The following is a 26,089-nucleotide window of genomic DNA, read 5'->3' as shown; positions in this document are numbered from 1 at the left end:
TTTTTTTGGTAGAAATTTCTCCAATAATCTGTTGACTGGATAAAGATTATTCTCTAGTAAAGTGCTCAAAAAAGAGCTTTGCCTTAGTCCATTTTGTGCTGCTATAACAGTATACCTGACAGTGGGTAATTGATAATAAACAGGAATGTATTGGCTCACCGTTCTGCAGGCTGGGAAGTCTGAGACTACAGCACAAGCATCTGGTGAGGGTGTTTTTGTTACATCCTCACATAGTGGGAGGCAGATAGGCATGAGCCCTCATGACTTAAACACCTCCTGTTAGGCCTTACCTTTCAGAATTATCACATTGGGCATTACATTTCCAACACATGGATTCTGGGGAACATATTCAAACCACAGCAGGGCTCATGGAGCAACAAGATTTACCTAGTTACTACATATTCAAAACAATTTTTATCTGTAGCCTTTATACTTTGAAGGGTAGATTGGCTGGACGTAAAATTCTTGGCTCATGCTATCTCTTTTCTTTGATGAGTGTCTTGTAGGTTCTTCTCCACGATCTGCATGTGAATGTTGTTGTTGAGAAGCCTGATGACAATCTAATTTTTTCTCTTTTAACTGACTTGGTCTCTTCACGTGACTGACTAAAAATTTTATTTCTTCATATTTTAAGTACCATAATATGGTTTAGCAATTACTATTGCAGTTAATTCTCCCAGGTAAAAGTGTGGCCTTTCGATATGTAGAGTCATATCTTTGATTTCAAAACATTCTTTTCTTGAATTATTGTTTAAAGTATGTATTCTTTTACATTGGTTTTCTTCTTTTGGTACATGAATTATGTGTATGTTGGCTCTCCTTTGCCTGTCTTCTATATTGATCACTTTTGCTTTAATTCTTTTTTCCTCCAATTTTCTATTGGAGGTGTATGTGGTGAAATACACACACAATTTACCATCTTAAGTATTATTAAGTGTACAGTTCTGAGATAATAAGTACATCATATTGTGTACAAACTCTCTCTAATTCTTTTTTATCTCTGTCTTTTAAAAACTTTTTAGTTTCCTTGGACTTTTAAAATTTCTTTTCTCTAGACCCCTGACGTGTTTTCTGGGGCACATACTCCCCTTTGTACTCCTTGTATTTTAGTCTTAATTCCTGAGATGATTATGTCACTTCTCTTTCACATCCTCCTATTGTCTAGTTAAATTCTTTTCTGAGGTCTTTTACTTCTGTTTTATAAACTTTTATATAGGTAGACAATTAGGAAAATTATGTTGAAATATTTTTCCCCCTGCCTATTGTAACTTTTTTAATGATGACTTTTGTTAATAAAATATGATTTTATGTCATATATTTAAATGGAGCCTTTGTTTGTATGTGACAGTTTGCCTTTTATTATTCATATTTAGATGAGTTGGATTTTTTCTGGTCCATTTGCTACAGGAGTATCCTGTGGCAGTTGTGTTTGGAGGTGGGAGAAAATTAATGTAGCTTCTCCTGTTTCTCAGCTCATTGGCTCTTCCATCTGTTGCACTCAATGGGTAGTTTATTGGATATATTGTGATACTACCTTGTTCTCTTTGCACTCCCAGTCATTTCTGTCGATCTCCACCAGTTCTCATGCAATACCCTTTTCATTCTTAGAACTGTTCAGAGCAGTGCCCCTCTAGGTGGTCCCTCACATTCTGGTGATGAATATCTGCTGTGGATTCCAGATTCTGCTTATAATAGTCTCTTTTTCCATCCCCACGTTTCCTCATAGCACTGACCACTCCACCACCTCACCATTCATTGTTATGGCTTCTAGTATCAGTTTCCTGACTTGCTCTCTCCCATCTCCACACTTACTTTCATATACCTAGAAGTTTGTGAACATTTTTGTCTTCTTAAATTATATATATTTACAGCATACTACATGATGTTTTGGTACATGTATATGTTGTGAAACGGTTAAATCAAGTTAATTAACGTATCTATCACCACGCATACTTGTTTTATTTTTTTGTGGTGAGAAGATTTAAGACCTACTCTCAGCAATTTTCAAGTATCCAATACATTAGTATTAACTATGATCACCTTGCGGTACTATGGATCTCCCAAACATATTCATCCTTTGTAACTAAAATTGGATTTTTTTCATCTGCTAATTTTGCTGAAGGTGTAGGATTTTAAGATATTAATTAATTTTAAGATATTAATTCTTCTTGTATCTTTGTATGGTTATGAGAAAGATACATCAAAGATTCCATTCTCAGCTGCTGACATGCTCCTATATGGCCAGGAGACTACCTGATTATCTTAGATACTGTATTTGTTTTCTATTGCTGCATAACAAATAACCACAAATTTAGTGGCTTAAAACAACAACATTTATTATTTCATAGTTTCCATGGGTCAGAAATCTGGGCATGATTTATGTAGGTCCTCTGCTAAAGTCCTTACAGGGCAAAGTTAAGGTCTGAAGGGCTGCACTCTCATCTGGAGGCTTGAGTGGGGAAAAATCTGCTTCCAAGTTCATTCAGTTTGTTGGCATCATTCATTTCCTTATGGCTGTGTGACTGAGGCCCCTGTTTTCTTGTTAGATACTGGCCTGGAATCATTCTTAGCTCCCAGAAGCTTCTCTCAGATCCACTCTGGGGACCCCTTCATAGGCCTTCTCACAACATGACAGGTTACTCTTTCAAGCAGGATCATTTCTCTTGAGGAAGTAAGACAACTAGGCCAGGCATGATGGCTCACATCTGCAATCCTAGCACTCTGGGAGGCCAAGACAGGTGGATTCCTTGAGCTCAGGAGTTCAAGACCAGCCTGGGCAACATGGTGAAACCCCATCTCTACAAAAAGACAAAAATTAGCCAGGTGTGGTGGCTCACCTGGAATCTCAGCTATTTGGGAAGCTGAGGTGGGTGCACACAAGCCTGGGAGGTTGAGGCTGCAGTAAGTCAAGATTGTGCCACTTCACTCCAGCCTGGGTGACAGAGAAAAACCCTATCTCAATAAAAAAAGAAAAAAGAAACAAAAGAAAGTCAGGCAACTAAACATATTGAGCATAACCAAGTGAGTGCTCTTCCAAGATGGCTGAATAGGAACAGCTCCAGTCTGCAGCTCCCAGAGAGACTGATGCAGAAGATGGGTAATTTCTGCATTTCCAGCTGAGGTACCTTGTTCATTGGTTCATCTCATGAAGACTGGTTGGACAGTGTGTGCAGTCCATGGAGGGCGAGCTGAAGCAGGGTGAGGCATTGCCTCACCGGGAAGTGCAAGGGATCAGGGAATTTCCCTTTTCCAGCCAAGGGAAGCCATGAGAGACTGTACCAGAAGGAACAGTACACTCCTGCCCAAATATTGCACTTTTGCCAAGGTCTTTGCAACTGGCAGACCAGGAGATTCCCTCTGGTGCCTGACTCGGCAGGTCCCACGCCCATGGAGCCCAGCAAGCTAAGATCCATTGGTTTGAAATTCTTGCTGCTAGAGCAGCAGTTTGAGATTGACCTGGAACACTGGAGCTTGGCAGGGGGAGGGGCATCTGCCGTTGCTGAGGTTTGAGTAGGCGGTTTTATGCTCATAGTGTAAATAAAGCTGCTGGGAAGCTCGAGTTGGCCAGATCCCACTGCAGTTCAGCAAGGCCGACTGCCTCTCTAGATCCCACCTCTGTAAGTGAGGCATATCTGAACAAAAGGCAGGAGCCCCAGTCAGGGACTTATAGATAAAACCCTCATCTCCCTGGGACAGAGCACCTGGGGAAGGGGCAGCTGTGGGCACAGCTTCTCCAGACTTAAACGTCCCTGCCTGACAGCTATGAAGAGAGCAGTGGTTCTCCCAGCACGACATTCGAGCTCTGATAACGGACAGACTGCCTCCTCAAGTGGGTCTCTGACCCCTGTGTAGCCTGACTGGGAGACACCTTCCAGTAGTGACCGAGAGACACCTCATACAGGAGAGCTCTGGCTGGCAGAGGTCCCCTCTGGGATGAAGCCTCCAGAGGAAGGATCAAGAAACAATATTTGCTGTTCTGCAGCCTCTGCTGGTGATACCCAGGCAATCAGGGTCTGGAGTGGACCTCCAACAAACTCCAACAGACCTGCAGCTGAGGGGCCTGACTGTTAGAAGGAAGACTAATAAACAGAAAGGAATAGCATCAACATCAACAAAAAGGACATCCACATAAAATCCCATCTGTAGATCACCAACATCAAAGACCAAAGGTAGATAAAACCACAAAGATGGGGAGAAACCAGAGCAGAAAGGCTGAAAATTCTAAAACCAGAATATCTCTTCTCTAAAGGACCACAACTCCTCACCAGCAAGGGAACAAAACTGGATGGAGAATGAGTTTGATGAGTTGACAGAAGTAGGCTTCAGAAGGTGGGTAATAAGAAACTTCTCCAAGCTAAAGGAGCATGTTCTAACCCATTGCAAGGAAGCTAAAAACCTTGAAAAAAGGTTAGAGGAATGGCTAACTAGAATAACCAGTGTAGAGAAGAACATAAGTGACCTGATGGAGCTGAAAAACACATCATGAGAACATCATGAAGCATACACAAGCTTCAATAGCTGATTCAATCAAGGGAAGAAAAGATATCAGTGATTGAAGATCCAATTAATGAAATAAAGAAAGAAGACAAGATTAGAGAAAAAAGAGTGAAAAGAAATGAACAAAGCCTCCAAGGATTATGGGACTACGTGAAAAGACTAAATCTATGTTTGATTGGTGTACCTGAAAGTGATGGGGAGAATGGAACCAAGTTAGAAAACACCCTTCAGGATATTATCCAGGAGAACTTCCCCAACCTAGCAAGGCAGGCCAACATTCAAATTCAGGAAATACAGAGAACACCGCAAAGATATTCCTCAAGAAGACCAACCCCAAGACACATAATCGTCAGACTCACCACGGCTGAAATGAAGAAAAAAATGTTATGGGCAGCCAGAGAGAAAGGTCCCACAAAGGGAAGCCCATCAGACTAACAGCGAATCTCTTGGCAGAAACCCTACAGGTCAGAAGAGAGTGGGGGCCAATATTCAACATTCTTAAAGAAAATAATTTTCAAACCAGAATTATTTCATATCCAATCAAACTAAGCTTCATAAGTGAAGGAGAAATACAATCCTTTACAGACAAACAAACGCTGAGTGATTTTGTCACCACCAGGCCTGCCTTACAAGAGCTCCCGAAGGAAGCACTAAACATGGAAAGGAACACGCAGTACCAGCCACTGCAAAAATATGCCAAATTGTAAAGACCGTTGACGCTATGAGAAACTGCATCAACTAATGGGCAAAATAACCAGCTAGCATCATAATGACAGGATCAAATTCACACATAACAATATTAACTTTAAAAGTAAATGGGCTAAATGCCCCAATTAAAAGACAGACTGGAAAACTGGATAAAGAGTCAGGATCCATCAATGTACTATATTCAGGAGAACCACCTCAGATGCAAAGACACACACAGGCTCAAAATAAAGGGATGGAGGAAGAGACAAAGAAGGCCATTACGTAATGGTAAAGGAATCAATTTAACAAGAAGAGCTAACTATCCTCCAATACAGGAGCACCCAGATTCATAAAGCAAGTCCTTAGAGACCTACAAAAAGACTTATATTTCCACACAATAATGATGGGAGACTTTAACACCCCACTGTCAACATTAGACAGATCAATGAGACAGGAACTTAACAAGGATATCCAGGAATTGAACTCAGCTCTGGACCAAGCAGACCTAATAGACGTCTACAGAACTCTCCACCCCAAATACTGCAACAGAATATACATTCTTCTCAGCACCACATCACACTTATTCTAAAATTGACCACATAATTGGAAGTAAAACACTCCTCAGCAAATATAAAGAACAGAAATCACAACAAACTGTCTTTCAGACCACACTGCAACAAACTAGAACTCAGGATTAAGAAACTCACTCAAAACTGCTCAACTACATGGAAACCGAACAACCTGCTCCTGAATGACTACTGGGTACATAACGAAATGAAGGCAGAAATAAAGATGTTCTTTGAAACCAATGAGAACAAAGATATAACATACCAGAACCTCTGGGACACATTTAAAGCAGTGTGTAAAGGAAAATTTATAGCACCAAATGCCCAAAAGAGAAAGCAGGAAAGATCCAAAATTGACACCCTAACATCACAATTAAAAGAACTAGAGAAGCAAGAGCAAACACATTCAAAAGCTAGCAGAAGGCAAGACATAACTAAGATCAGAGCAGAACTGAAGGAGATAGAGACACAAAAAGCCCTCCAAAAAATCAATGAATCCAGGAGCTGGTTTTTTGAAAAGATCAACAAAATTAGTAGACCGCTAGCAAGACTAATAAAGAAGAAAAGAGAGAAGAATCAAATAGACTCAATAAAAAATGATAAAGAGGATATCACCACCGATTCCACAGAAATACAAACTACCATCAGAGAATACTATAAACACTTCTATGCAAATAAACTAGAAAATCTAGAAGAAATGGATAAATTCCTGGACACATACACCCTCCCAAGACTAAACCAGGAAGAAGATGAATCCCTGAATAGACCAATAACAGATTCTGAAATTGAGGCAATAATTAATAGTCTACCAACCAAAAAAAGTCCAGGACCAGATGGACTAACAGCTAAATTCTATCAGAGGTACAAAGAGGAGCTGGTACCATTCCTTCTTAAACTATTCCAATCAATAGAAAAAAAGGGAATCCTCCCTAACTCATTCTATGAGGTCAACATCATCCTGATACCAACACCTGGTAGAGACATAACAAAAAAGAGAATTTTAGGCCAATATCCTTGATGAATATCAATGTGAAAATTCTCAATAAAATACTGGCAAACTCAGTCCAGCAGCACATCAAAAAGCTTATCCACCACAATCAAGTTTGCTTCATCCCTTGGATGCAAGCTGGTTCAATATATGCAAATCAATAAACGTAATCCATCACATAAACAGAACCAATGAAAAAAATCACATGATTATCTCAATAGACGTAGAAAAGGCCTTGGACAAAATTCAACAGCCCTTCATGCTAAAAACTCTCAATAAACTAGGTATTGATGGAATGTATCTCAAAATAATAAGAGCTATTTACAACAAACCCACAGCCAATATCATACTGAATGGGCAAAAGCTGGAAGCATTCCCTTTGAAAACCGGCACAAGACAAGGATGCCCTCTCTCACCACTCGTATTCAACATAGTGTTGGAAGTTCTGGCCAGGGAAATCAGGCAAGAGAAAGAAATAAAGGGTATTCAATTAGGAAAAGAGGAAGTCAAACTGTCTCTATTTGCAAATGACATGATTGTACATTTAGAAAACCTCCTTGTCTCAGCCCAACATCTCCTTAAGCTGATAAGCAACTTCAGCAAAGTCTCAGGGCACAAAATCAATGTGCAAAAATCATAAGTATTCTTATACATCAATAACAGACAGCCAAATCATGAGTGAACTCCCATTCACAATTGCTTCAAAGAGAATAAAATACCTAGGAATACAACTTATAAGGGATGTGAAGGACCTCTTCAAGAACTACAAACCACTGCTCAATGAAGTAAAAGAAGACACAAACAAATGAAAGAACATTCCATGCTCATGGACAGGAAGAATCAATATCATGAAAATGGCCATACGGCCCAAAGTAATTTATAGAATCAATGCTATCAAGCTACCAATGACTTTCTTCACAGAATTGGAAAAAACTACTTTAAATTTCATATGGAACTGAAAAAGAGCCCACATTGCCAAGACAATCCTAAGCACAAAGAACAAAGCTGGAGGCATCATGCTACCTGACTTCAAGGCTACAGTCACCAAAACACAGCATGGTACCGGTACCAAAACAGATATATAGACCAATGGAACAAAACAGAGACCTCAGGAATAACACCACACATCTACAAACCATCTGATCTTTGACAAACCTGACAAAAACAAGAAATGGGGAAATGATTCCCTATTTAATAAGTGATGCTGGAAAAACTGGCTAGCCATATGTAGAAAGCTGAAACTGGATCCCTTCCTTATACCTTATACAAAAATTAAATCAAGATGGATTAAAGACTTAAATGTAAGACCTAAAACTTTAAAAACCCTAGAAGAAAACCTAGGCGATACTATTCAGGACATAGGCATGGGCAAATACCTCATGACTAAAACACCAAAAGCAATGGCAACAAAAGCCAAAATAGACAAATGGGATCTAATTAAAGTAAAGAGCTTCTACACAGCAAAAGAAACTATCAGCAGAGTGAACAGACAAGCTACAGAATGGGAGAAAATTTCTACAATCTATGCATCTGACAAAGGGCTAATATCCAGAATCTACAAAGAACTTAAACAAATTTACAAGAAAAAATCAAACAATCCCATCAAAAAGTGGGCAAAGGATATGAACAGACACTTCTCAAAAGACGACATTTATGCAGCCAACTGACATATAAAAAAATGCTTATCATCACTGGTCATTAGAGAAACGCAAGTCAAAACTACAATTATATAGCATCTCATGCCAGTTAGAATGGTGATCTTTAAAAAGTCAGGAAACAACAGATGCTGGAGAGGATGTGGAGAAACAGAAATGCTTTTACACTGTTGGTGGGAGTGTAAATTAGTTCAACCATTGTGGAAGACAGTGTGGCAATTCCTCAAGGATCTAGAACTAGAAATACCATTTGATCCAGCAATTCCATTACTGGGTATATACCCAAAGGATTATAAATCATGCTACTATAAAGACACATGCACACATATATTTATTGTAGCACTATTCACAATACCAAAGACTTGGAACCGACCCAAATGTCCGTCAATGATAGACTGGATAAAGAAAATGTGGCACATATACACCATGGAATGCTATGCAGCCATAAAAAGGGATGAGTTCATGTCCTTTGTAGGGACATGGATGAAAGTGGAAACCATCATTCTCAGCAAACTATCACAAGGACAGAAAACCAAACGCCGCATGTTCTCATTCATAAGTGGGAGTTGAACAATGAGAACACATGGACACAGGGAGGAGAACATTACACATTGGGGCCTGTCAGGGGTTGAGGCGCTAGAGGAGGGATAGCATTAGGAGAAATACCTAATGTAAATGACGAGTTGATGGGTGCAGCACACCAATATAGCACATGTATACCTATGTAACAAACCTGCACGTTGTGCACATGTACCCCAGAACTTAAAGTATAATTTAAAAAAATGTTCTGAGTAACTTTGAGTTGCTAATTACTGTGATTAAGAATTCAAAGTGCGAAGAAAAAAAAAAAAAGAATTCAAAGTGCTATTTTGTTTAATAATTCAATTTACATGACAAACAAAGTAGCTGTTTATCCTGTTTTCATTAGCCTTAACATATTAGCTATAACTTTTACCTGTGGAAGGAACACTTTCTCTAATGTTAATGAAAATACCATATGGCTAACAGTGGTCTTGCTTCAGACTTTCTACCAGCTAATCCCTTGGTGTCCTTCGATCTCTAGTTGGGGACTGCAGGATCCTACCCATTTTCTTTTCTGTTTGTGGGCTGCCACTGCCCACTTTATCACTTGTGTTTCTTCTCTTCCATGTCTGGTCTTCAGAGTGAGACAGTCTCCTCATTTCTCCCTAACGTGCTGTTCTAAAGATAAACCATTATCATTTTAAGGACCTAATCATGATTGCAAAAGATCCAAAGTCATAAATAAAAATTTCAGACTTATAAGGTAGTGTCTGTCATTGTCACCAACTATAATTCCTGGTCCCCTTGCTAGATGTCTGTCTCTGAGGTCCTCACTCAAGATTCCCCACCCTATGGAAAATGGAGCTCACTCAGCATGTCTCCCTCAGATGCTGGCAGCCATATGAGGTGTGGGGTCTAGCAGAGGTCTCCCCAGCTTTTGTCCCTGAAGTGTGGTTTGGGCTGATCAGTATATAGAACAGAGTGGATACCCAAGTATCTTCTCAAGAGAGAACGGTACTTTCCAAGACCTCTGGCCTGAGCATTCCCCATCCGGGGGGCTGCAGCTCAGGTACCCTTGGCTGAGCCTGACTGGAAAGTCTTATGCATCAACTGCTTCAGAGAAGAGATAGCGATTCTTGGAGACTGGAGTTGAGGATTGAGGGCCACTGTCAGGAATGGGTGAGGAGAGGAGAGCCTTGGTTTGTTTCAGGTGAAGAGTTTGAAGTTGAGATGCGGTGGTGGATGAATGGGCATGAGAGCTACGGGGTCAGAATAAGTTCTAGTGATGACACATTGCTAGCTGCCTCCTGGGAATGTGCCTTTCCATTTCTGTCCCTTTCTCCTGCCCCTGCTGGTGACTCCAGTGGAAACTGGAACAGATAGATCTTCATTGGTAAGAAGTTCCCAGATGTCAGGGACAGAACCCCCGGGACCCCAGGTCTACAAGGCACAAGGGCTGGGGATGAGGAAGAAACTCAGGGAGTGTTGGGCAATCACGCCCTTTCCCAGGGAGGAGCTACCTGGGCTTATTCACAGGGCGGGTCCCCAGGTGCTTTCAGGGTGAGTCTGTTCCCACTTAAGTTTCTCTGGGTGCTGTAAACGGAACTGGCTTGGAGCCTTAGCCCTCTGCCTTTCTCTCCTCTTCCATCTTTTGTTAGGGATCTTGGGTTCTCCTCTTCTCTCTGGGAAGCCACAGCCCAAGTGCTCCATTCCCAGGGAAGGAGTGCCCTCTAGCGCCAGGGAGAGTGAAGGCCGGAGGAGGCACCAGCTGGAGAAGAAGGGCAGGGCCTGGAGGCCAAGTCTTGAAGGGAAGGAGCTGCTGGCCAATCAGGGGCAAGCCGACTGCACCCTGACCTGCTGGGCTGGGACAGCACAGAACCTACAGGTATCTGTGAGTTTGAGTGTGAGTCTGTTTCTTTAGAAACCCTCTTCCAGCAACGGGACTGAAGTCTATAGGGTTAAAATGCGTACATGGTAGGGAAAGTTCTCCTGATCTCCCTTGTGGAACTCTTTCTCCAAATAAGAAAAGTTTCTTTATTCTAAATTCTTCTAAATGAGTTTGGTTTCATCATTCCTGGATCTTTCTTGGCAAGGCTGTGGGTTCTGGGGTTACCTCTACCCAATTTATTCCCTTTCTGTAGAGCCCTAAATTCTTATCTATTATGTCTCACTTGTCTCCTGCTCTAACGTTTCTTTAAGTATATAGCATGCACAACAATGTGAACCAAGGCGGTAAATCCTTGGCTCTAGCTTATCCTGCCATCTTAGTGTTTGCAGTTCATGGTGGGGATTGGAGACACTATCAGTTCTGTCTCTGGCAAGGTCAGGGACTGGGCTGAAGCCTTGATATTTTGGATGTATGATATGACAAGCTTGGGGCAGGATTTGCCATACTGACATTACATGGTTGTGGAAGCACCATGATTAAATGACCAGGGTCCAAACCAGAATTGATAGTGGCTTCCAGAAACTTTGCAGGAGACCAGCTCCTAACAGGGTTTCAATCTTGGGAAAGTGGATCCTTACCTCTTATTTAACTAACAAGGGAGGCTGAACATTTTCCCTCATATTTATTAGGTGCCTGCCTCATTTATAATTGGCTCATTTTGTCTTCACTGCAGTTTTCCTGAATGAATGGAATCCTGGGTGTTATCTGCTAAGAGGTTGCTTGTCCTGACCCAGGAAGCTTCTACATGCTCTACTCTTAAGATGTGGTTTTAAAAATTTTCCATCTGGGGACTACTGATTGCAGTTTAAAAACCCTGGATGGCAATGATCTATCCCATTTGGTTTCAAACTCCACTTTATAGTTTCTCAATAGGAAAATTGGGGGGAAAGTTGATGTTTTGGGTGGTAGCTCATAGAGCTAAAGTTTCAATCTGACTGAGGATGAGTAAGCAATTCACTTCAACCTGAAACAGCAGGAAAGATTCCTGGAGCTGGAAAAGACTATAGCGATCCTATAGTTCAACCTCGGGCCCACGCTGAGAAAGTCCATCATCAGAATCTCAAGCAGGTTGTGAAGTTTCAGGCAGAGGCTCTGGAGTCAGACAGACCTGGGTATGAATCTGGCTTTGACCCTATTAGCTGGGAAACTTAGAACAAGTGACTCAAACTCTCTGAGGCCCAGTATTCTGATGATAAGTGCAGGTCTCATAGGTCATTGTGAGACTACTTAGTGAATATCCATGGAGTCCTCAGCAAAAACCTCGGAACACAGAATGCATTCAGTAAGTGGTAGCTGTTACTATGATTCTCACTAAAGAAGAGGTAAGTCAAGCATCTGTCAGGGATCTTTGCAGAGTAGAGGACTGAATTGAATGACTTTACGTACCTGAGACTCTCAAATGGTGCAGGGGGCAAAGCCAAGCCTGCTTCTGCTTGTAGTTTACTCCATCTGAGCCTCAATGTTCTTACCTATAAAAATGGAATTAAATATGAAATTGCACCACTAGATATGAAAATACATACACAGGGTTTTTTCATAACAGCTACCTCGAGAATTTTAGAAATTGTTATTTTCTACCCTGAAAGGCCTAAGATCAGGCACTGGGCTTCTATGAGGAACCAGGAGTTGCCCAGGGCAACAGGAGGTGGATGGGGAGTGGGGTGGCTAGACATAGGCATTAGTGTCCTCACATTTATTGGGCACCTGATGTGTTCAAGGGGTCCTGAGAAGCCCGAGCCAGGTGCTGGCCCTTAGGAAGCCACAGGATGGTAGGGGAGGCAGTCAGTGGTGCCACATAGTAGGTGGGTGCTCCACTTGCAGAGTTATCATGGTTGTGTTAACTGTTAGTCTCTCTTCCAGGGCCACCGTTCACACTCTCCTGGTCAGAGTCCTGGGACCACATGCGGATGCTGCCGTGGCTTCTTGCCTTCTCCATTCTGGGTCTCCAGGCTTGGGGTAAGTTTTCTTTACTTGTATCAGAAGTGTTTTTGATGAGCAAGAGAAAACCGTTCTCAAGTTTAATAACAGAAACCCATCCAAGTACTTTCCCTTTGCTAGTGGATAGTGTAGATTTGCAATTTGGAGCCCTGTTCTAGAGTTTACGATTTTTGTTCACATCCTTGCCTGCCCTTTGTTATGGTCTTCAACAAGTTATTCAATTTCTTTGAATCTTATTTGTTCCCATGATAAAAGGATAATACTGCTCATTTCTTAGGGTTGCTTTTGAGGATTAAATTAGTTCACAAGTGCGTGCCATTTAGCACAAGTAGTAAGTGCTGGGTAATTTGTAGCTATGATTTAATTTTTATCACCATCATTATTATACCAATCATAGTTAAACCCAGCACTTGGGTCTACATTTGTAAATAAAAGCAAATTCCCCAAGAGTAGCAATGCCCTTTCTCTAGATTAAGAAGATTTCTTATCATTTTATACATAACAGTAGACACATAGCAATGTTCAATAAACAAATGCTGTTGAATTAAAATGAAAGTGAGCTTGGTGATTCTTAAATATGACATGTTTTTCAGTTTGTCTTACATACGCAGACCCCCTTCTGAAGGAATAATGTAATATAGCTTTCTTTCTGTCCTCTGCTACTCAGACAGCAAATTTAATGGGATTACCTGGAGTTAGTGCTGGAGAAACTCAGAGGCCAAAGAACGCACAGTTCAGCCTTTCATTGTATGAATGGAGAAGCTGAGGCCTGATGGGGAAATTAACTTGCCCAAGCAAGATGGGGAGTTGTGTGTGGTCCTCATCCCTGTCTCCTGGTTCCTGCCCTGCCCCTGTCCTGCCTGCCAAGTGTCAGTGCTGGCCTGAAAGCTGCTCTTCCACTCTGAGAGTCCTCTGGGTTTCATTTGCAAAGTGTCCTCTCCAGGCTCCGCCTTTCCCCCTCCCCAGTCCTCTGTGTCCCCTTCACAGCCCAGCTCAGGCCCTCTGCCTGCTGAGGTGGGCTCCCGTCCTCAGCAGTCTCTCTAGCAGTCTCTCTAGTGACATTGTCACCAGCCCCACCAGGACACCTTGGCCTTGGTGTCCTGGTCTTGTATTTGCTCTTGATTTCACAGAAAGACAGAATCCCAGAACCTTGGTGGAGACCCTCGATGACTTTGTCTTGTAGGAAGAGAAACAGGTCACATTGTGGCAGTGACTAACCCAAGTTCATCTGACAACTTTGGGGAGGTTGCAGAGTATAGTTGTTATGAACACGGGCTTCGGGGTCAGAGATTCTGATTGGAATCTAAATCTACGCTTAAAACCTCTGTTATGTTAGACAAGTTACCTAACTTCCCTGAGACTTGGTTTCCCTTTTGTATAGAGAGCATAGTTGCTTTGCTTAACTCACGAAGTTGTTTTATACCACAATTCTGATAGCATCCTTACACATGCTTTGTAATCACAGGGCTGGACTGTGGGAGGGGAGGCTGGTGACAATGTCACTGCTGCCACTGGCCACTACTCCCAGGATCCCTCGTACTGAATGGGAGCAGTGGGGGATAAGGACAGGCTGGCAGTGGCTAATCCACAGTAAAGCATCGCCGAAACGTCTAGTTTTTGAAGGCAGTCACAAGGATCTGTATATTTCTGTTTCAAGAACCTTGTCTGGCACCAATAGGTGATTAAGACATGTGTGTTAGCTCAACATGTCACAACCATCTTGGTATGTGACACTCTGCTGGGCACCCATGGTTTGATTAGTAGGTCTCCAGGTGAACCAGGAAAGGTGGCACTGCCCAGATAAGGCAGCAGGTGAGACTGCAGTGCTCCTGGAATGGAGGGAGGCTGGGGGAGGTGGGAGGAAAAAGGCCTCTCTGGGAAGATATGGAAGGCAGAGTCAGTCCGAGGCCAGACACTTCTGTGGTTCTCCTCTGTGTGCTCCCTAGAGGGCAGTAGGTGATCTGGGGAGGAGGAGAGACTATGCACTGCAGAGTGGGATGTCTGGCTCAGCCTCTGAACTTGCTGGCCACGTGCACTCCAAGGAGTGCACCAATGCACCAGCGCTCTCTTGCAGGGGATTTTCCACAGTTCTCCTGGAATGACACCCAAGTCAGACGCTTGTCCCAGAGGCTTATGGACCTGTTTGTCAGGATCTCACAGTTCATTCACAAGGGTCCCAATGGTGAGGCAGTTTGAAGATTGGCTGGGGCTTCTTAAGTGGTCAGAAATGTTTCTCAGGACTTGATAATGTCTGGACTAAGAGTGAATGGGGTGGGGAGGAATCCCAAGATGTTCATCTCCAGCCACTCCCTTGGATCATCCTGAGTCCTTAGGCAAAGGGGAGTTCCTCAGCCTAAGGAGAGAAAAAGAAGAGAAACCCAGATGAAAAAAGAGAGAAGGAGGCTGGGCGTGGCGGCTCACGCCTATAATCCCAGCACTTTGGGAGACCGAGGAGGGTGGATCACGAGGTCAGGAGATCGAGACCATTCTGGCTAACACGGTGAAACCCTGTCTCTACTAAAAATACAAGAAAGTAGCCGGCCTTGATGGCATGCGCCTGTAATTCCAGTTACTAAGGAGGCTGAAGCAAGAGAATCGCTTGAATCTGGGAGGTGGAGGCTGCAGTGAGCCGAGATTGCACCACTGCACTGCAGCCTGTACTAGGAAGCGAGACTCCATCTCAAAAAAAAAAAAAAAAAAAAAAAAAAAAAAAAAAAAAAAAAGAGAGAGAAGGAGAAAAAACCTAGAGAGGAAAAGACATGTCCTCCACTCCTAGCTCCAGCATGACAGTGTCTCAACGGTCCCTCAGAGTCCTCCTGGGGCTCCTATGATGAGGATGGAGAAAGGGAGCCCTCAGGTAGCCTGCAGCCGCGGGTGGGATCTCACAGCCATGCCACTAGGGAGTGTTCGCCCGGAAGAAAGAGGCGCAGACCCCGTGTTCATGGAGCCTCCTGTGAGCTCTGGAGCCCCTTGTTGAGGAGACTGATAGAGCTTCCTTCAGAGAGTCACAGTTCTTAGGGGAGGGGAAGACAAGAGACACAGTTGAGATCGGGGCAAACGCCAGTGAGGAAAATACATCCTCAGGCTTCCTGGCTAAGGAGGCAGCTCAGAGCCCCAGGGTGGGCAGCGGGGTTGCCTGGGGTGCTTTCTGAAGGAGGGGAGCATGTAGGCCAGGGGGCAGTAGGGGATGGGATTTGCCCTTCAGGGAAAGACAAGGAGAGATTGTCTGGGAACAAGGTGGTACGACTTTCCCAGGCTGAGTGCTGCCTGTGTCTGGGCAGTGGTTCAGCCACAGTGGAGAGGAGGGGGCTGTGGGGGTGAAGGGCTCCCCCAGGGTGTCTCCCATGCGCAGGTCAGGCTGGGCCTGAGTGTGAGAGGTCAGGGCACATGGACGACCTGTCCGGGGAAGATAGGCAGGGCCTGCCATGTGACATTCTGTGGTCTTCCCTACAGATACTCCCACCGTCGTCTCCCGCAAGGAGTGGGGGGCAAGACCGCTGGCCTGCAGGGCGCTGCTGACCCTGCCTGTGGCCTACATCATCACAGACCAGCTCCCAGGGATGCAGTGCCAGGAGCAGAGCATTTGCAACCAGCTGCTGCGGGGGTTGCAGTCCCATTCCATCTACACCATAGGCTGGTGCGACGTGGCATACAAGTAAGAGGCTAGCCAAGTCCCCGAGGACTGCATGCAAAGTCACCCCTCTTGGGGTGCTTCCCACTTCCCCTACTCTGTGTCTCGTATTTTCTGGGCTTCATTTATGTTGCTTTTATAATGAATAAAAATGGTAAAAGGGAAATCAAACAAAATCCGAATCTTCCGGGGATTATAAGAGGGATGACTCTAAGCCACTTATTTAAGTGGCTTTCGATTCTGGCGCTCCTGTGAAAAAGCAAGGAAGGTTATGTAACAACTGCAGTTTTAACTGAGCCCTTGGAACTCATGAAACGTTACAGTTTACAGAGGTCTTCAAAAATATCACCCAATTTGGCCCTCCCAGCTACTCTGAGAAATGGGTTCCTACCCTTATTTTATGGGTGAGAAAGCCACGGTTCAGGGAAATTAAAATCTCTGCTCAGAGCGAGCAAGCATGTACCCAGAGCTGTGTCAGGGTGCCTGCCAGTGCAGCCCCCGCTCCTCCCCACCTCACAGGGACTCGCACCTGGGAAGCAGTGTCTCACTCGTTACCCTGAAGGGCCACTCTGACAGCGAGTCTGGTGACCCCATGGGAGAGAGCGTGGGTTGGGAATGGCAGGGAGGAGAGCCCCGCGAGAAAACAAGGGAGGGCATGAAGGAGCTGTGCACTGTGCATTGAGTATCTGCTCTGGGGATCATCAGTGGAAGCCCAGAACCTTTTCTCCCTTAGCCTCAGGAATGAGGAGACACATGTAGAAGGAGAGGGAAAGAAAGAGTGGGAATGGGGCTGTCCCCCACAGAACTCTAAAGACAAACATAAATCATTTCTGAATTATCCATTTTGGAAAGGAAAATCTAAGTTAGTTAGTTAGTTTGTTTGTTTGTTTATTTATTTATTTATTCATAATCACAAATAAATAAGAGCAGCTACAGGCCCTGGTTGTGGCTCCCAGCACCCCTGGGATGGCTGGGTCTTCCCTGTCTGCCCACCATGTGTGCCGTGTCAACCACGACTCACCTGTTGCCCCTGCCACCAGCACCTCCACCATCCTGCTGCTGTCGCTGCTGCATTGTCTGGTTTGGTCACTGTATTCCTAAGTTATTTCAGCCACTGCATCTCTAAGTCAGGTTTCTGCAGTGACCATTTGACAATCTCCAGTTTTTGCAATGCAGCTGACAGTAGCTGTCAGGGACTGTTCACACCAGACTAACCACAGGCTGCTGTAGGAGTGACCAAGGAAACTGTGAAAGTACTGACAGCAAAGCCGGGGAAGGGGTGGACACACGAGACTCTACACCCATTCCTCAGGTCAACATCGGTGTAGGGTGGACAGTCGGTCTGACTCAGTTCAGAGTCTTTCCTTGACCTCAGGGAGGTGTTCTTTCTGTGTTCAGTTTGCTGTGGAAACTCATGTTCTATTAAAATATGAACATGGCAAAGTTGTGAAAACATCAATTCTGAAGACTGATTGGAAAGTGGAGGAGAGAAATTATAAAGAGGCAGGAATACAAGAAGTAGAATAAAAAATGTATTTGAGTTAAAAAATAAATGTTAAAAAGGAACATTCTAAACAAATTTCTATGGTAAAGAAAAGCTTAAGGAAATTCCTAAAGGGAATCTGAAGAAAAACATCAATACAAAAGGAACTATTGAATCCGGCATAATTGTTTTAGAGAATGTTCAAGTGCTTGGTCCCTTAATTTAAAAACATGACGTATTAATCCTTAAGCTCTTGAACAGTGTTGGACTAATGTCCTTAGGTCCTTGCGTGTCACACAGTCCAATTCCACTTTGAACAAAATGAGTATTTTTAAAGTGAGGTTCTGGAAAACACATGTAAGCTAAATCACAACAAAAATTAAAATATATTCCCATGTCTCTTGGAGGTCTAAAACCGGTTATTCTGCACCTCCCATTGTTATGTTATCGGAACATAGTACTTGTTTATGAGCCTCCAGAATCCCTTTTCCTTTTGAGGATTAGTGAGAGGTTTTCATTTATGGGGATTTGCCAATAAACCCATTATTTCCCTCTTGTCAGCTTCCTGGTTGGGGATGATGGCAGGGTGTATGAAGGTGTTGGCTGGAACATCCAAGGCTTGCACACCGAGGGCTACAACAACATCTCCCTGGGCATCGCCTTCTTTGGCAATAAGATAGGTAAGGGTCACTCCCTGTGGACCCTGTGCTGGAGAGTTGTGTATACTCTCTCCACTCCCAAGGCTCAACATTCATCTTTTCACCCTACATCATGCTTACCTTATCTGATGATTGCCCTTCTCTTGAAGTTCCTTTCTCCTTTGAATTCTGTGACATGCCTACTTTTTGTCCTCTGCCTCTCTTTACTGGTCTGTACTCCTGTGATATTGCCGAAGCCAGCATGGGCATTGCTTGAGCTCACAGTTATTGCCATCACTTGTAAAGTCTGAGGTTGTCTGACATAGATGCTGTGACTGCCTCAGGCAGAGAAGCATGGCTCATCTCTTCCAGTTTCTTCCATTGGTAGAAACTGACCAGAAGGCAGCAGTCAAGGAAATCTGGAGCTATAATTTTTTTTTTTTTTTTTTGAGACCGAGTCTCGTTCAGTCGCCCAGGCTGGAGTGCAGTGGCGCGATCTCGGCTCACTGCAAGCTCCGCCTCCTGGGTTCATACCATTCTCCTGCCTCAGTCTGGAGACTACAGGCACCCGCCACCACGCCCAGCTAATTTTTTGCATTTTTAGTAGAGACGAGGTTTCACCATGTTAGCTAGGATGGTCTCGATCTCCTAATCTCGTGATCCGCCTGCCTCGGCCTCCCAAAGTGCTGGGATTACAGGCGTGAGCCACCACGCCTGGCCTGGAGCTATAATTTGCAGGCTTCTAGCCCCTAGAAAAACAGAGAAAAGCACAGAACAGAGATAGAGTTGAGAAATAATCTGAACAGAACCAGCACCTGCCAGCATCCTCTTTTGACAGCTGGGGCTAGGTAACAGCATTTCTCTCAGAGGTTTTCTGTGAGAATTATGAGTTAACAGATATAAAGAGCCTACTGCATACCTCATCAGGGGAGCTATGAGTAAATTCTGGTTGCATTTTCTCCTGTGCTAGTACACACCTGACTTGGTCAGGTGGGCCTCCCTCTGCATGTATCCTTCACTGCCTTCCAGGTCTTCTGCCTAGAGATGGAGTGGATAAAGTCTTAGCTTGACTCTTGGAAGAAGTTGTCAGCCTTGGCTGCTGAGAGATCTAGGTCGTTTCTTGCCTCTTAGGCCCTCTGTTCTGGAAACTGAATCAGTTTCCTCTCTTCCAATCCAGTTACTCAAGCTCAAGTGGTCATATCATCCTTCCTTCAGGTATCTGGTCCAGGTGAAGTTTCTTACATTTCTGTGCTCCCTGTCCTCCTCTTTAAGGCAGCAGTCCCAGCCCTGCTGCTTTATCAGCTGCAGAGGGTCTGATCTCCTATGCCATCCAGAAGGGTCACCTCTCGCCCAGGTATATTCAGCCACTTCTTCTGAAAGAAGAGACTTGCCTGGACCCTCAGCACCCAGTGATGCCCAGGAAAGGTAAGACACTCCATGACATGTCTCCCTCCTCCTTATCACTACCCAGCCATGTTTGGGAGTGCTTTTTCCTGTTAGACCCCATTGGGATTCTGGGACCAAGAATATCTTAGCCCTACTTTGAGATCTGGAAAATTCTGACACGGCATTTTCCTGGCCTCCTCTCCATCCCATCAGAATGATATAGCCATAGACTTATTCTTAAAACAAAGACATATGTACACAGATTTCCACTCAATCAACAAATATTTACTGCACAGCAGGCACTGTTCTAAGTACTGAGCATACAGCTGTGAACAGAACAGATGAAACTCTTCACCTTCAGAAAGCTTGCCCTTCAGTGAGAAACGACAGAAAATGAACATAATAACAAATAAATATATATGATGTTAGATGGCATAAAGGCTATGGAGAAGAAATAGAGTGGGAATGCAGTAGGATTAACACATATACACATTTGTGTCTATTATGTGGTGACATGAAGACATACATAAACTTACATACCTTTCTAAATGCAAAAATCTGCCCTGGCCACAGCATGGCCACAGCCCGGAGAAAAGCTCATGCTCACAGATGATGCTGACATCAGAGTGCATATAACAAAAAGCTGAGTAATGAAAGTAATGCATTGTTTTGAAGCGAATAAGCAGCAACCTAAAACCAGTCAAATTAATAAGCACTTCTGCTAGTGTGGACCTTTTCTTGGAATCAGTGATATTTTTAGGATTAGCTTTTTAAAATTGTGAATCTCTAAATAAAATATTTCTTGCTTTTGGACAGGCACTATCTTCAATAATGATAATTCCTTAATATTTGTACAGTTCTTTCTAGATTTTAAGTTTTTTCCAAATACATGTGATCAGTTCAGAGAGTCCACTGACTTTCCGTGTAGTGGCCCTCATACATAAGCACACATACTTGCATATGTATTTGCAATGCACGGTCTTTTGAAATGACCATGGCTCTGTATAACCCACAGTCCTCTCCCTTCTGCTTATACACTGATTTCTATAGGTATCAGGCCTGTAGATTTTTGCCTCAGCCCCTTGGCTCCAGCCATCTGACTCAGAAACCCCCCATCTAGACTTCCCCAGGATCCCACAGCCGATCTTACATTAGGATGTGCCCGTGGGTGCTGGAGGCCTGGGAGAGGCTGAGGAATCATTCAATCTGGAGTTGAGCGATTGCTCACAGGGAGGTGAAACCAAATTCTTATTCCCTTGACTTTTCATCTTACCACAGTTTGCCCCAACATCATCAAACGATCTGTTTGGGAAGCCAGAGAGACACACTGCCCTAAAATGAACCTCCCAGCCAAATACGTCATCATCATCCACACCGCTGGCACAAGCTGCACTGTATCCACAGACTGCCAGACTGTCGTCCGAAATATACAGTCCTTTCACATGGACACACGGAACTTTTGTGACATTGGATATCAGTAAGTGGGATCAATGCCAAGACAACCCTCTTTTTCTTCAGAATTGTAGGAAGGAAGGCTGCGGGAGGGAATTGATGTTTCCTGAGGCTCTCCTTAGGACTGGGTGCTTTCCATGAGGCATCATATTTTATTTTTGCAAGACTGGGCTGAGGATCACTCAGAGCATAGCTGATGGTCAGTTATCTTGCTTAGACGTATCTCCACAAGTGGTTGGGAAGATTCTGAAAAGAAGGCATTAGAAGCCTTGTGATAAAGCAAGACTGTGATATCCTCAGGGAAGGCCATGAAGGGTTATACCTTTTTCATGCAATCCCTTCTAAGCTGTCAGAGACAAAGGCCTTGCTCACTACTACCTCAGTCTGCCCAGCTCCAAACTTACTCTCTCTGATATTAGAATCCTGCTATTCTTCCGGTGTTACTTACCTCAGTTTATAGGTGTAGGAACTTGTGACCTCTTTGGGCCTCTTTTGTCTCATCTCTACAATAGGGACAATACTTTATCTGTTTGAATACAGGGGGTGAGATCAAAACATTCTCTTTTGTTACCTTTAATGCCAGGTCTATAATAAAGAAACACATTAAACTAATGGGGTAGAAGAAGCTATTTGGAAAGTGTCTTGGAATTTTCATAGGAAGAATAGAGTAGAATGTATTTCAATTATTCATCTATGACTTAATCACAACAAATCCTACAAAGTCTCAGGTAGACGTGCTTTTGCAAATGTATTGTTCTGGGCCTACTGTCTCTCCTTTTAACTCCTGTTTTAAAAGCAGCCTTTGCAAGCAGGAGGGAACTCTTGCTTCACTTTGTGGGATTTTCCAAAGGCTTTCTATGGTTATTTAGCACAGGTAACAGGAAATTGACTATAAATCTGGAAATTCCACATGGAAAATGCCAGAAGTTGAGGGAATGTTTGTTCTCCTCTTTCACTTAGTCTTTAGAGACTCAATCCCCATTCCTTGACTTTTCAAAACCTGTTGCAATATCCTTCTGCTCCAGCCTCATGATATGTCATCTGTAACCCTGATGTGGACTGTAATCAGGACAAAGCATCCACTCACACATTATTTTCCAGCTTTTTAATCAATAGTTATTGGATAGCTACTATATGCCTGGTGCTAGACAAGATATGTCAATCTAACAACACACAGAAAGAGATTCTCCAAAGATGATGAATTTGGCCAGGCACGGTGGCTCATGCCTAGAATCTCAGCACTTTAGGAGGCCGAGACGGAAGGATTGCTTGAGGTCAGGAGTTTGAGACCAGCCTGAGCAACATAAGGAGACCCCCATTTCTTCAAAAAAATAAAATAATTAGCTGGGTGTAGTGGCATGTATAGCTGTAGTCAGTCCCAGCTACTTGGAAGGCTGAAACAGGAGGATTGCTTGAGCCTAGTAATTTGAGGCTGCAGGGAGTCATGGTTGTGCCACTGCGCTTTGGTCTGAGCAACAGAGTGAGACCCTGTCTCAAAAACAAACAAACAAACAAACAAACAAACAAACAAACAAAAAAAAACAAACAAAAAAACAAAACTAAAACAAAAGCAAGAGAATAAAGATAAGTAGTTTATTTGGGAGTGCACAGGGAATTTGCAAATCTGGGATATGCATGCTACAGGAACCATAGGCATATCCAAAGAGGTTCAGGCTAGAGGAAGCTTTTAAAGGCAAAAGGGAAAAGTATACATCATTTGTTTTGAAATTAAAGGGAACACTGGAGAACACTGGCGCTTATCACAGGAGGCAGGAGGTGACACCAGTTCGTTAGTGGAGACAGTGTGTTGGGCTAGTAACAAGGGGCAGTTTCAAAAGTTTTTTGGCAAAAGCTCTTGTTACAGGCTTGTGTGCATAAGAGTCCTTCAGAGAGTCTTTGCTCTAGTTCTTATTGTAGGCTTGTGTGCATGAGGGTCCACCGTTCTCAACCTCCTGGCTTTATTTATTTTTGTTAGAGTTTGACACAAGTGACTCCATTTTGATTCTGACAACTTTCACTGATAGATATGAGAGAAGGAGGGCTAACAAGTAACTACAAGTCAAAGTGTTGAGCACTGTGATGGATGCAGAACAGGATAATGTATAGGATGAGCCTCTAATCAAGGCTTTGCGGGGAGTGATTGGGGTCTGAGAACAACTTCTAGAGGGAGGAGTATCTTCATTAGGACAAGGATAAGGAGTGGGGTTTATTCAGGCAAAGAAGGAGGAAGAGTGTCTGGGTGAGAGGAACAGCATTTGCCAGGGCCCAGGGTTCAGATAGAGCATTACAAATAGATTTGAAAGAGTGGAGTGGTGAGCAGTAAGGGTGGGAGTGCCTGTGGGGGCCACATTGCAGAGGGCCTCTTAGCGGACTCAGAGAGACTGACTTTATTTGAAAGGTAGCTGCAGACTATTTGGGAGGTCATGCCCTATGATAGGATTTGTATTTTAGAAAAATCACTCTGGGTGCTACTTTAAGAATGGATTGGAAGGAGGCAAAACTCTGGGCAGGAAGCTATTGCAGTGATCCAGTGACTTGGAGTGGGACCATGGCAGTTGGTCTAGAAAGAAGTGGAGGAATTTAGAAGTTGTGTAGGAGACACAACTGACAAGCCATGATTGGTGACCAGGTGGACTGAGTGAGGGGCTAGAAGGCATTCAGAGTGTTGTCCAATTTTCTAGCTGGAGAAATTTTAGAAGAAGGTGAGTTCGCTTGCACTGTTTTTACAGGTAGTTCTTGAAGCTGTGGCAATGATTGTCCAGGGTGAATGCGTTGAGTGAGAGAATGGCCTAGACTAGAGTGCAGAGGAGCACCACGTTTGAGGAAGGGAAGAGGGGTGGCAGAGGGGCCTGAGAGAGCAGCAGGGGAAGGGTGGAGTGAGTCATGGTTGTGGAAGGGTGCGACTGTGGAAGTCCAGGGAAGGGAACATTTTAAGAGAGTGGTCGACAGGGTCAGTGTAGTCCAGAAGTAAAAAAAGTGTCCCTTGTACTGAGTGCCAGGAAGCCACTGCTCACCTTGGAGGGGTCAGATTTAGCGGTGTGGTGGGAACAAAGGCCAGGTTGAAGTGGATTGTGGTGTTTTTTTTGTTCTGTTTTGTTTTCTGTCCTTGTCCACATTGGCACATAAGAGATCTCCAGTCAATATCCGGTGAATGGATGAAAGAATGAGTGAATGGTTGAAGGAGTGAATGAAGTATTTAAATTCTGTTTCCCAGAGTGACTGTCTTCATTTTCTTTTCCTGACTTAAGCTTCCTGGTGGGCCAGGATGGTGGCGTGTATGAAGGGGTTGGATGGCACGTCGAAGGCTCTCACACTTATGGATTCAATGATATTGCCCTAGGAATTGCCTTCATCGGCTACTTTGTAGGTAAGGGGTGAGCATGGGGTAGAGGGGTGCTGGGGGCTGAGGGACCAGGAGGCATGTCTGGGAAGCATGGTGGGAAAGGCGTCCTGTAGTGCCTGGCAGTGTGAGTGGAACAGTTTAGCTTTAAAGTGGACTCTTAATACAGAACATCACCAAGATCCCCTTTCAGACGGAGCATTTACCCCCAAATCCACCCATCCCCATGCCCAGCTCCACCTCGCTCTATATCCAAGGCAAACATGGAGCAAGGGGGGAAAAGTCTTTTGGAAACTTCAGTGCTTTTATCGCTCAGTTGGCAAATGGGTCCTCTTTCTTGGTAGTCATGGCAACAATTTGGGGAGCACCACTGTCTGTTATGGAAAACCAGTGGGCGTCTCTGTGGTGCTGTATCTGCTTTATACCTGCTCAGAAGTGGTGTATTGTGCTGCAGTTCCCCTCCAGAGCAGTTTTTTAACCTTCGGAAGAAACTGGCACGGAGGAATCAGAGAAAGCTGTGACCTTGTTTTCCTTTTGTGCCTGATTGCCACAATTTATGTAAATGTGTTGGCTATGGTGATGGTGGAATGGGGTGGGGGCGGGTGGAAGAAAGAAACTGGAATCTAGGTGCTTGTCCCTTCCCTAATCAAGAAACTTTAAGCCCCTAATGACTGATGGGGAAAATGTGTTTTGCAGAAAAACCTCCAAATGCCGCAGCACTGGAGGCAGCCCAGGACCTGATCCAGTGTGCCGTGGTTGAGGGGTACCTGACTCCAAACTACCTGCTGGTGGGCCACAGTGATGTGGTCAACATCCTGTCCCCTGGGCAGGCTTTGTACAACATCATCAGCACCTGGCCTCATTTCAAGCACTGAAGGAGGCCCCGCTCCCTCTGAGACTGCCCTCCCTCCCCTGCTGGGTCTCTCCAATCCTCACCAGACACCCTGGCTCAGCACCTTGTGTCCCCCTCCCCTGCCAGCCCATCCTTTCTCAGGTTCGAATGGTCATGCCCTTTCCTGCCAACATCCTCCAGGAGCCCCTAAACCTCGCAGCTGGGCATTCACAGCCCTCCTGGTCTGAGTTTAGACTTCCTCTCTCCTCACCTAACTATCCCTGGGCACCTACCTCCTCAGTCGGGTGAGACAATAGGCTGGTCCTTGTGGCATTTCTCTCTCTCTTCCTAACCCCTGTCTTCTCTCTCTCTCTCTCTCTCTGTCTGCCTGGTGAGTCTTCCCTGTTGTCTGCCTGGAAGCCCCCACCCTTCACCCCTCACCCATGACCCAGGTCAGTGTGCCCACCCCTCCTCTCTGCTCACACATGGACTGGTACATATTTGGATGCAGCCCTTACTTAAGGGT

At 44.2% G+C, this 26,089-nt stretch overlaps 1 protein-coding gene across 1 annotated transcript; it reads left to right on the top strand.

Annotated features, from left to right (window-relative positions):
• The first annotated feature begins 12,718 nt into the window (after positions 1-12,718).
• PGLYRP3 (peptidoglycan recognition protein 3) lies at positions 12,719-25,700 on the top strand. The gene is made up of 7 exons (XM_023213768.1): positions 12,719-12,819; positions 16,255-16,456; positions 18,477-18,595; positions 19,826-19,978; positions 21,218-21,416; positions 24,640-24,758; positions 25,428-25,700. The coding sequence occupies exons 1-7, from the start codon at positions 12,765-12,767 to the stop codon at positions 25,604-25,606; spliced, it is 1,026 nt and encodes a 341-aa protein (XP_023069536.1). The 5' UTR covers positions 12,719-12,764; the 3' UTR covers positions 25,607-25,700.
• Positions 25,701-26,089: the final 389 nt, after the last annotated feature.

Source organism: Piliocolobus tephrosceles, chromosome 1 (assembly GCF_002776525.5).
Source record: "Piliocolobus tephrosceles isolate RC106 chromosome 1, ASM277652v3, whole genome shotgun sequence".
NCBI lineage: Eukaryota > Metazoa > Chordata > Mammalia > Primates > Cercopithecidae > Piliocolobus > Piliocolobus tephrosceles.
The sequence above is the reverse complement of the archived record's forward strand: the minus strand, read 5'-3'. Positions and strand labels throughout refer to the sequence as shown.

Bases quoted from the DNA above. Each gene is read 5' to 3' on its own strand.
- PGLYRP3 (XM_023213768.1), top strand. From the start codon at position 12,765: ATGCGGATGCTGCCGTGGCTTCTTGCCTTCTCCATTCTGGGTCTCCAG. The intron at 19,979-21,217 runs GTAAGACACTCC...ATCTTACCACAG, and splicing joins CCCAGTGATGCCCAGGAAAG to TTTGCCCCAACATCATCAAA. The intron at 21,417-24,639 runs GTAAGTGGGATC...TCCTGACTTAAG, and splicing joins TTTTGTGACATTGGATATCA to CTTCCTGGTGGGCCAGGATG.